At 41.4% G+C, this 12338-nt stretch overlaps 1 protein-coding gene across 1 annotated transcript in view; it reads right to left on the bottom strand.

Moving 5' to 3' along the window:
• Positions 1-542: 542 nt before the first annotated feature.
• Positions 543-12338, bottom strand: part of Slc9a7 (solute carrier family 9 member A7) — a 64660-nt gene continuing 52864 nt past the window's right edge. Inside the window, exons 11-12 of the mRNA XM_051179644.1 lie at positions 11873-11978; positions 543-7650 (exon numbers count right to left, since the gene is read on the bottom strand). Coding sequence (XP_051035601.1) covers positions 7399-7650; positions 11873-11978 — 358 coding nt within the window. The 3' untranslated portion in view covers positions 543-7398. The remainder of the gene's footprint in view (positions 7651-11872; positions 11979-12338) is intronic.

Here is a 12338-nt window from a genome sequence, read left to right as displayed (position 1 = left end):
CCATATTCATGAAGTACTGGTGGAAGCCAAAGGAGGGTATAGAATCCCCTGGAACTGGAGTTATAGGTGGTTCTAAGCTGGCCTGTATAGGTTCTGGGAAATGATTCCTGGTCTTCTACAAAAGCTCTTAACCACCGAGCCGTCTCCCTAGCCTCTATGATACCCTGTCCCAAAGGTGAAAAATTAAAAGTACCTAAATTAAGGATTGGCAAGGGTCTTCTTAGTAAAAGGTCAGACAGTAAATAGTTCAGGTTTTATGTGCCACAGATTCTCTATCTGTAGCACACAGTAACTCCAGATAGCATGCCAAGCAATTAGTGTAATGGATGCCAATAAAATTTCATTTACAAACACAGGCTGTGGGTTGGATTTGCTCAGGGACCAAGTATATCTTGCCAACTATAGTTTGAACAAATTCCCCTGGAGAGAAACAATTCTAAAAAAAGAAGTAACTTCTCAGTGAGCAGAAGAGACATGCTGGAAATAAGATCACACTGGATACATATACCAGAGCAGACTCTGAAAACATAAAACACATTAGCTCAGCTAGTTAATCATTTTATTTTGAATTTTGTAAAAAAAAAAAAAGAAAGAAAGAAAGAAAGCTTTGAGAAAAACATGTTAAATATTAGTAAAGGACAGGAAACCACGAGACTAGCTTTACAATAGCAATCTAAACAGCTACCCAAAGGCAAACATTAAGTCAAAGGTGAGGGGACAAGGGGGGAGCACTTTAGGGTTCCTACTGCTGTTTTCCTTATTGCACATAAAGGTTGAAGATAATTCCAAGTCTTTAATTTTCACAGTTAAAACACGCTTTGTTGTTTTCTATAAAATTCTCTCCAAATATACTATGTAGGCTCTCTATAAAAAGTTCACCAGAAAGTCCCATCAATGCATGTTAAAATTCCCCTATTCTGCTTCAAAAATTGCTTTCCAGTTAGCCAGCAAATCTGTATGGTCTTTGCATTCCATTATCTTAGTGGGTATAGTAAAATGTCCCAAAAGAAGGACCAGGTGGCTTTAGGATAAAAAAGAAAGGAAAACCTAGGAAGAAATGGCCCTACCGTGAAGTTATACTTTAAATAAGTGCTTTCAGCACTAATTTATATATCCACACATTGAATACCCATAAAACTAAAAAGTATTGTCTGTTCCTCCAAAGCCTGCAAGTAGAACCATCATAACCTAAGCAGCCCCAAACATTCCTGCAGGTACCTATCCATGAACACCAGGATGGTCATTTTCGGAAAGTGCTTTCAACAGCAAACCTGCAGTGCTTCGTGCTATTCACTTCGTTTTTAGTCTGTTTCTTCAGCATATACAGCAAGGCAAATTTTCCACTGGCCAAGAGTTGAAGGCAGACAGGGGCCTTTAGAGAGCCTTTTCTGACCTGTTAATGGTGATGCGAGAAGAAAATGATGGCCTGTGTTGTGTGTTCTCATACACACTTGAGGCCATCTCAAAAAGCAGCACAACAGAGAGACCCTTCTTTTAGTGTTCCCCAAGGCTTCAGTGACCTAAACATGGCTGCCCACATGTTCCAACTGGGCCACAATTATAGCATATCCTGCTTAGGAAAATAAAATGGACATAAAAAACTTTAATTTTGCTCTTTATAATTTTCCAGCACTTGGTGATAAGATATACCTGCTAATTTGACAAATGTCTATGAACGCAGGAAAAAGTTTGTTTATAGGTCCTGTTTTGAAAGAATTGTCAAGGAGTGCTTTTTTGGTTTGACGTCAGCACACTCACTCCTAGGAAATTTCTCTATGGATTGTTCAAACTATGTTTTGAAAGGGGTAAAGTCATTTTAGGTATCAAACAGGTAAAAGCAGTATTCAGATGTGTTGTTTCTAAAGTAAACTCTTGGCCACTAGATTCATTCAACTTACTGCCTCAAAACACTGCAGCTTCTGCCAGCAAACCAGAGACTCAGTTAAAAAAACAACAGAAGTGCTCAACTCAACACACAGGAGAGGGTCTGCCCCAACTTAAGAGTCAGTATCAAAGGGCAGGTATAAGACTCTCAAGCACCCAAGTGTCCTACTATAACCATCAGCTCAGCAAAATGCCACCCCAGCAGCCCTCCCTGACATTTTAGGTGGATGATGATGTTGGTTCTGGGTTACTTTTAGTTCTCTTAGACTTCATACTGGGAAGAGGCAGGTTACAAGAGGATGGTCTGCACCTCTGATGACTGGCTCAATTGTCCTCTTATCTCAGTGGTGTTTCTGCCCTGGGGAACCAATGGTTCACACTGAGCATCTGGCCTGATTACATTCTCTTCCACTGGAGACAAGGAAGGGAGAGGCTGTGGAGGAGCAATGTGAATCAGACATTTGTTTTGGAAGGAACTGGTCTGTGCTCTAGATGGAACTGTTCACATACAGATAACTTTTTTCCCTCTCAAAAGAGATCTTATTTTTTCTATGAAACCACAGGCATTTGGAGGTCTAAAGGATCCAACCCAGGGTGCTCCTTGCTGTTTGCTTGATGAGACATTTGATAACATAGCATGATTTGTTTAGGTCCAAGACATCATTATCACTCTAGGAAACATCCTAGATGAATGGAGCGGGTATGGCCTTTCTATGGCATTGCTAGGAAGAAGCACAACCTTCTTAAAGTGCTAGAATACCTCTTCCAGGAAAGCTTAGGCTTCTTAGGTAGTTCCCACAGGAGCATTATGAAAAGGAATGGGTGGGTTTCATCTTATATCAGAGTTGTACCATTGCTGACATGTGTCAACAGTGACCACAACCTTCCCTATGCTGCTCACAGTAAATGGATTTACCCTTATCCTGTTATAAGGCATGTGAACTAATAAGATAAAGTTTGACCACAAAAAGGAACTATTAATTTAATTCCACATTGAGTTGAAAGGAAAACTTCCCAGAATCCTTTGTGTTGGACTACTCAGCAGCTCAGACAAAAGCTCCCTTCCCCACCCACAACTGGGAATAAAGATGACTAAGTTTGAAATTCATCCAGGCATAGCCTCAAGTTACCCTCCTCTCTCCTTCAAGTCTTTTTCATATGGAAGACAACTTTGAATTCTTCAAAATGAGCATGAAAGTTATATGGTGGCCTAGTCAGCATTCATAATCAGTTTTTATTTTGGCCACTAACACTTAACTCATTGGGTCATTCAAAGGAATGACCTAACCTTCTAAAGGGTTCCTTATGAGCTTTATCCAAAAGATTCAACCCTTCTGCACAGGAGAAATACTGGAAGTTTCAAAAACAAACCCTGCATGCCGGGCTCCACCCAGAAGCTACAGAATCCAAATTTTGAGGGTACCACACCTTTCACTGGCATTTTTATTTCAGTACTTGGGAATAGAACCCAGGGCCTTGGCATGGCAGGAAGTGCTCTATAGCTAAGCCAAATCCTCAACCTTGGAAATTTTAAATTCAAGACCAGACAAAAGTAATATGCAGACAAAAGTAATAGCTGATCTAGAAGATTCCAGTCCTCAGAGCTGTCATCTCCCTCAACTCAACCAACAGGTTTGAAAGATGACTTCGATTAGTTTCTCACACAAACATGACCATTACTCAGCAATTCCAGTCTGGTTTCCAGACAGCTGGCTTTGAAGCAGGCAGTTTCTGAGCTTTGTGGCACCCCTAATTTTCTTCACGCAGCCTGGACACAACTTCTACAGGTAGCTTCATCTTTGAGAACTCCTGGGAAGTCAGAGTGAGTCTCCACATTTTGTAAGCTAAGATCAAGGCCATGTTTCAAAATAATAAAGATGATAAGATCCTTTAAGAGCAATACCACATGATTATGCTAAGACTAGGCTGTTCAGATGGTTATTGATGTCTTAGTGCTTGTGGGCATTATTTTGTATGCAATAAGGAGAAAAAAATGCCATGTTATGAAAAAAGTATCTTTTAGAAATTGTGTTACCAAAACTGCTACCACTGTAAGACATGGGGAAAACTCTTAATATTTCTCTTAGTACTTTACCTACTTTAAGAGTGGGTAAATTAGGATACCTTATCCAGAAAGAATTTAAACTGAAATGCTGTATTTCAAACCATGTCCATATTAAGCTGGTGCAGTAGCCTCTCCACCAAGAAAACAGCATTCTTTGCATGGCACTCAGTATCAAGAGAAATTCCTAAAATTATAGAAGACAGAATTTTCTGCTGGGTTATGCCCCATTACTTTGCTTCTTGTTTCTCATGTAGCCACTAATACTGCATGCGTGCATCAGTTTAATATCTCAAGTTCTGACTAAGTCTTAAGACTGCTATGGAGCATAGCTGGCCCCACTAAATACAGTGGAAGTCTTCAGTGCAGGAGCAAGCAGTTCCTTCCTGTTTCCTTTGGTGCCTGTCCTGCCTATAGGGCTGCTGGAAAAGGTGGCACAGACTCTGCATCTCTGGGGCCTTGATGGAGATGTTTGAATGACAGCAGCTGTTCTAAGACTTTCATTGCTGTAATGGGTTCCTCAGGTAACTGGAAACTGAATGAATGCCATAGTTCCAGGTCAGATGGCAGAAAGCAGAATTATCTCTCATTATACCTCAGAAATAATGATGTCTCAATCAAATTTATTCCCAGTGGAAAATGCCTTTCTGACCATAAATGCACAGAAGAGAGTATTGACTAAAATGTTCCATATCTTGACCAAGAGTTGACTACTTTTAGTTTTCATTCATTATATGAAGAATGCAAGAATAAAAAGACAAAGAGAGAATTAAGTATAGATTCTGTTTTGAACCCTCTGGGTGAGCTACTTGTACTTCACAGGAGGAACCTTGCAGCTTAGGAAGATGGGAAAACACAGAATCTGAAACTGGGAAGTGCTATGGGCCCTCTGCAGACCTGCTAAGCAACTCAGGGAGCAACTAGAATCCTTCAAAAGAGATGTCTAGACTTCAGGAGAGAGGGACTTATGATTCAAGAACAAGAATCTACCAAAAAATGAGAAAGAGAAGATACAGAATTTACTACCTGATGTTGCAGACTAAGCTATACAGTATAGCCATGATGCAAAAGGAACAAGAGCATAAATACAGAAAGGCCTGTCCTCATCAACTTACTACAAACAGGAAGAATGAAAACCAACCACAGCCATTATAAATTCTGCAAGGAGAGTTGATGTAAACATAGGCTCCCAGAGAATGAGCAAAATAGAAGCCAGAAACAAAGAGGAAACTATTGACTTGAATGATTATAAGTTGATTATCAGGGACAAATTCTGATGGAAAATGCTGAATTACATCCCCCAAAAACAAACACAAAGAAATGGCAGATGATACAGGAATTGTTTCTTTAGTGGGGTCATCACATTGGGGAGTTGACCTGAGCAAGCATGTGGGGCCTTTCTGGTAAAGCCTCAAGGGAGCAGCTTAAAACAACACAAGAAAGCAGTGGAGAATATTGACGTCACACAGAAAACCTGATAACCAAGTCACACATGATACATTGAGAAGATTTGAATGATGAAGATGTTATCTCATTACAAGACTGTGGACTTAAAAAGAAACTGAAATTACAGATTAAGCAATGTAAAGAAATGCTCAAAAGAACAGCATTTCCAGCAGCTGCTCACTACATGTGGTGCCAGTACTACTTCACCACCATAAAAAGAATTTTCGGATGAAGCAGCTTTACAGAATCCAGTTTTCATGTGGGACTGAAGGAAAAGGCATCCCATGAAGAAAGAGACAGTTGGTTAACGCAGCACTTTTTGACCACTAGAACTCAGGAGATATGGAGATCTGTAGTGCCTTCTGAAGAAGTTCTGATTGATTTGGACTGTCTTGGGGCAGCTTGATTGGCCACACAAAGGAAGGCTCAAAGCATGTCCAGAAGTTCTCCAGCTTACTTGATGGGTCTTCAGACTGTAACCAGAAATAATCCTATATATCTGAACATAGCTAAATATAACAAACATAATTGCTTAAGAAAGTAAACCAAGTCAGGCTGGAAGAAAGGGTTCAGAAATTAGAAAAGTGGAACATGGCAGCAAGCCCTGTACCACAAGAAGGTTGCTCAGGAGACAGCAACTGTCACACACAAGGAGGTAAGTCACTTCTGATTCCTGGAGTTATCAAATCTCACAAAAGAAGGTGTCAGAGGTCAGAATGACAGTCATCTTATAGTTTTATAAGGCCTGATTTGTTTTTTATGGACTTCCCTGTCTTCCCTGGAAGAGCAGAAAAGCTAAACCATTTACAGGGCTTTGGATATGTATTTTTAGGAGCAAAAGTTCAGATCAAAATAAAAGCAGCAGAATGGTTTTCATTTTCTAGGTGTTGAAAATAGTACCAATGGAAAAGTAGTTATTATACATATTGAAGTTTTTGTCCTAAAGATGTAAAATAAAAATAAAGAGTTCTATCTTTTCATTGCAGGTTATTTTTTTTACATTGAAATCTCTTCTAACCATAGTTTGTGGCTTCTTCCATTTCTTCCTGCTTTCTCTTCCTTCAATAATAGCAATGTCCACGTTATAGTAAACCCTATTGCAGATTCACCTCAACCTACCAATTACCTTCTGGTCAATGGGCTTACATGGTAGCCTCCAAAGTCAAGTGAGTATTGCAATGGTGTCATCAGCAGTTTCTCAATACCTCCTGTCCTCAGATCAATTAAAAAAGAACAACAGAACAGGATTTGCCTTTGGTTTTAAACATTTCAATAACTCTTTCATAGAGATTTCTGGAGAAGGAACTAGACTTATTTTCCCCACATTGAAGTGCTCTTGGAAACCCACACACACACTTTTTGCAGTGCTGGGGATGGAACCCAGGGTCTTGTGCATTTCAGGTAAGCACTCTAGCACTGAGTTAATGCCCAGCCTATGGCCACACTTCCTAATCTTCAGTCTAAGAGTAACACAGATAGAACAGCTAGAACTCTGACAGGAGGATGCAGTTGTGTAAGTCTTCTGAGCCAGGGGCTCTACTGTCTGAGTCTGGTTGACACGAGCATCTGGCACCATTGGGATTCTGATTTCAGTTTCCTGTCTTCACTGTCTTTTGTCTAACTTGCCTTCCCAACTTGATGTTTCTTAAGCCAGCTAGACTGGCATTACAGTACAGAGTTGAAGCCACTTATCTGCCCTACCATGGTCAGATGCTGCAGGCAGATGAAGTGAATAACCATTAAAAGCATGCTATTGTTTTGTTTAACTCTGAAACAGCATACTACTATGTGGGAAAGTGGGAATAGGCTTGCATTGTCTTAATTTAGAGACATTTTAGCTTTACCATCTGAGTCTTGGGTTAAGTTTTAAGTGATGATAGTTTCAGGGCCCAATGAAACAGAAGCGTTAGTTTAACTCAATTATGCCACACCTCAAACACACTGGGGCATTTGACCATCCTCATTCTCATGAGAGCCTCCCTGATCCTTCAGGACTTAGGGGGAAGTCATGCATTTTCCTGCAGTGGAAACACAAGGGGGGTGCCCCTGCTGGAAACCTTCTGATCTCCCATTCCCAGATCTCGCTCAAGCACTTCCTCAGAGCTGCTTTTCACTCTCCGACCACCCTCAAGACTTGTGGAGGCTGTGTAGGAGCCCGAGGAGCCATTTGCAGTCACAGTGCTGTCTCCATAGGTCAAGGTGAGGTCACCCTCCGTCAGGATGAAATCAGAGTCATCTTCTCTCAGTGGCTCTTGATTCTGAAAGGCACAACCAACAAAAGGGGAACCTGAGATGTTCCAGGGCTGGACCAACCTAATCCAAATATTCCTATCATAAAACCAAGGATTTGGGGGCTGCAGAGACAGGGCAGCAGGTAAGAACACTTGCTGCTCTTGCAGAGGACCCAAGGTCCAATTCCTAGCACCCAAATTAGGCAATTCATAACTGCCTGTGATTTTAGTTTTAGAGGATGCAAAACCCTATGCTGGCCTCAGTGGGTACCTGCACACATTTGGTACATATACACACACATACACACATACTCAGGTGCACAAATACACATACATTAAAAATACACATACATTCAAAAAAATTTTTAAAAAACAACAACAAAACAACAATGGATTTTTATGAAACTTGACTGCCTATGCCCTTGGTATGCCCACTGGATAGAAATTATAGTGTTTTCAATCAAATGAATGTTGCCTAAGCCAGGATTTAGAATACCAGAAGCAGATCAGATTTCAGATGCATGATAGCTTAGAGAAGAAAGCACTTGGCTATATTCACTGCTTCCCTGTGCACATAGAAATAATGGTTCCAAGAAGGGCATGAATAAACCCTTCTTATAGGCTCTGCTTCTCTGCCATCTGAGCAGGTCTACTGGGTGGGCCTGCTGCCTGTTTATATACAAGCAAGCCTGTCTCCAGGTCTGCAGGGATGGGAGTAAGCCACAGGGAGGATTCCCTCCTTGCTTTCCCTCCACTGATTGATGGGGATAATGTATTTTGTTGAGCCTCTATTAAATACCCGCTGGAAACCTCACACAAGCTTTCATACCAATGAAGGCTATGAACACTGGGCTCACAGTAGGAAACCTATTCTGTGAGAACTCATGGAATGTGCCTAATGTTGTCCCGTTGACAGGAAGTAGAGTTAGAATTTGTGTTGCCCCCAGCCTACTTTGAACCACCTAGGAGATGTGAAAAATCAGTGGGTCAGAAAAATGCCCAGGGGGCTGGAGAGGTGGCTCAGAGGTTAAGAGCACTGCCTGCTCTTCGAGAGGACCTGGGTTCAATTCCCAGCACCCACATGGCAGCTCACAACTGTCTGTTACTCCAGTTCCAGCAGATCTAACACCTTCACAGACATACATGAAGGCTTTACTAATACACATAAAATTTAAAAAACAAAGGAAGAAAAATGTCTGGAATGGCATTTCATACTAGGAAATGGGTGTAGTAAAATAGAGAAGACTAAACAAGGCAGGCTTAACAAGGCCATTACTCCTTGAAGCTACTAGATGGTGGGGGGAGCCAGGAGACAGTGTGGTTCAGATAGACTTTGGCATTCTCCAGTGGATATCACAAGCACAGCGAAGAAAACCATGGCTTTGTTCGTCTGCGCTAATGTCTGTCCAATACTGTGAAGGGCTTTCTCAAATGGCAAATAAGAGTATAAGAACACCCCAGATGTCTGTTTTATCATTTCCCATCAGCCCTTCCAAACTCATCTGAAGTCTTGTGTCCTCTAGACATCAGAGCCTCCTCTATCCATCCCCTTTCACAAAGCTATTGGTACACCCTCCCCACCCGTTGGCCTGTGGACTCCTCATCTTGATGATAAACCACCCAAGGCCAAAGTCTTTTTCTTTTCTTCTTGCCTTCCTAAGTGGTACTCAGTTAACATAGGCTGAGCTTCTTTAGTACAAAAGTTCCAAGTCTAAATTGATCCAACGTCCAAACTTTTGAGTAGTAAGTATTTCCACATTTTTAGTTTTTATTCATTGTAAAAATAATAGGTTTTATCATGCCATTATGACATGATGCCACAATTCTCATGGTTCAAATTTTGTTTCATGTACAAAATTATTATAAATATGAAATTAACTTTAGGTATGTACAAGGTATACTTGAAACATAAGTGAGTTGTGGTTAGTGGTTAGTGTGGAAGATGAATACTTCGGAGTTCTCCAAATACAATCTACCCATTAAAGGTATCCTATAGATGATGAGTAGGGACCACACACAAACAGGTGTCAAATGGCCATGAGACCCACCAACTCAGCAACCCTTACAGGACACTAACTAGAGAAAGCCCCTCTAGCTCTCTCAACTTTGATTTCTCAATTGATAATACTTTGATAATACTAACTTTGCTTTCACTCATCGGGAAGCCTTGCCATGTCTAGAGGTAGCTGAGATGCTGGGCAGAAGAACCTTGGCCCAAATGGTCATCATCAAGGCTGGCACTTGTCTTGGTCATTTAAGATTAGATGGGTGTGCGGAGCTCAGAGCCCAAACATTATACATAGACAAAACCTTGAGTAGTCTCTTGAAATGGTGAAAGACATATTCGGTTTCCATGACTGTAAAAACCTTACTGAGTTTACACTATCATCAGACTGTTAAATATCCCTAATCTCTGAGAAAAGGGGAAATTAGTAAGTTTCAGATTAGAGAGGGTATTTAAAAAGTGGCTGAAGTTTGTGTTTAAATGCCCCATTACAGCCTTTTTACTCCCAATGCTGAGAATGGAACCCACTAGGCAGGCATTCTTCCACTGAGCAACATCCCCAAAGGCCCATTTTCTTATAACTTGAAGTAGTCTATTCCATGGGTCACAGAAGAAGTGTCACTTGTATAGGGGAAGAGGGCCTGGGGATGCTGGAAGACTCAGGCATCCTTAAGATGTGTGAGTTAAAGACTGAGGCACAATGATATTCTTCCATGGGACAACAAATCTCCCAAAAGACAGCCCAGCTAGATGCTTTACAGATGCACAGTTCTGTATCCTGTGTTCCTGCATGTGACCTGAATGTTCATGTGGGTATGTGCATATGTGCATGCACCTGCACATGGATGCTAGGGGTCGATATTGGTGTCTTCTTTGATTTCTCTCTACCTTATCTTTTGAGACAGGTTCTCTCACTGAACCTAGAGCTCAATTATTGATTAGGCAATCATGCCAGTGAGTTCCAGGGTTGAGGTTATAAACCTGCCCAGCTTTTTATGGAGTTCTGGGGAGCCAAACTGAGCTCCTCATGCTTGTATGGCAGGCACTTAATGGTAGCCTCTCTGTCACCTTTTCAATAGTTGCCTTCCCCTAAGGGGGATGAGTAAGAAGCTTAGCATTGGTCTCTCCCAGTGCACAGTAGCACTGAGTTTCAGATGCTATAATCCTTGTTATCAAAAGGAGAACATGGCATCTAAGAACTCTGCTTTCATCTTGGCTCTTTTGGTATGGTTGCCCTTATCTGCTAGCTATGGCATAAACATCTTTCTGTCATGCATCTTTTCTGAATGTGTACCAAGTTTCCTGACCCCACTGTTGAGGGCCCTTGGTTGACCTTCTGCTTTCTCATCATTGATGAAAGCAACTGCAAATTACTGATGACGACTTATTTGGAGACCTGTCTTAGGGTCTCAGTTTTGTCCATTACCAATGGTGGGGCCATGGACAGCCTGCATTATCCCTGACATTCTACGCTCCTCAGTGCCACAGCATTTGCTCTTTTGCAGTGTGCAGAGAATGAAATGAGCCATTGGCAGCTATGAGCTGAACACAAATCTAAGCCCTTTTCCCTCAGGGCAAAGACTCTATCACCTTGGGATAGTGAGAGACAGAGATGGAGGGAGCTCTATCTTCCTTCCTACTACTTCAATTGTAGATGTCTGCTTGCTCTTCCAACCTATCTGCCCTACAACCCACATTGAGAGCTCAAGTTCAGCCCTAAGTCTGAGACATGCATGACAGGGGCATTCTTTTCCTAAGTGTGATGACTCCATTTCTAGGACCAGAAAATGGGAAGAGAAGACCTAACCAAACCAATAAATAAAAGGAATCCTTAACTTGGTGTGCTGCTTTGTGGTTTGTGGTGTGTCTTGATGAACTTTATTTAATGCTTGCACCAGCTGGCACTAGTAGGCCCATGGTACAATTACAAAAACTTCAGTAGCCTGTAAGGGCTTGAACTGCAATCTGGTCACTTGGATTCCCAATCACAGCTGCCCACACTGGAAAGCCATATAACCCAGTTAAAAGGTTTCCCTGTTACTATGCCAAACAGATGAACACACACACACACACACACACACACACACACACACACACACACACACACATATATATATATATATATATATATATATCTTATTAGGTGAGCCACATCTATGGATCTAGAGTTTGGAGTATGGTGTTTTTTCCTCAGGAAGAGACTACGTATTGAGCAGGATCACAGCACCTATATGCAGTACTTACATCATACACCTGGGGACTAGTCAGACATCGAGCTAGCAAGCCACACCAGGCTGGGAGAGTGGTAGTTAATGGGGGACCACTGTGGGTGAGAATGGGCTTCAAGTAACTTTAAAGAATGCATTAAGGAAAAATGGTTGCAATGAAAATATACCCAAAACAGAATGCATTTTTTGAAACCCAACGAGTAACAAATTATCCTACAATCTACCCACAAGCCTCCCTGCCTCCCATTTGCTCAGTACAAAACAGGTAATCTTTATAGCTATAGGAACAGAAGGTGAAGATATACCTCCATGGTGTAACTCTAAGGGTAATGATTTCTAATAGTCAGTTAAAGAATGTTGAATTGATTCAGTCAAGCACAACGGTATACACCTGGAATCCCAGCACTTGGGAGACAGGAGGATAATGAGTTTAATGGCTTGTCTCAAATAATAAAATCCCCAAACAATCAATCCAAACCAAG

The sequence above is a fragment of the Phodopus roborovskii genome, unplaced genomic scaffold (assembly GCF_943737965.1).
Source record: "Phodopus roborovskii unplaced genomic scaffold, PHOROB, whole genome shotgun sequence".
NCBI classification, from domain to species: Eukaryota; Metazoa; Chordata; class Mammalia; order Rodentia; family Cricetidae; genus Phodopus; species Phodopus roborovskii.
The sequence above is the reverse complement of the archived record's forward strand: the minus strand, read 5'-3'. Positions and strand labels throughout refer to the sequence as shown.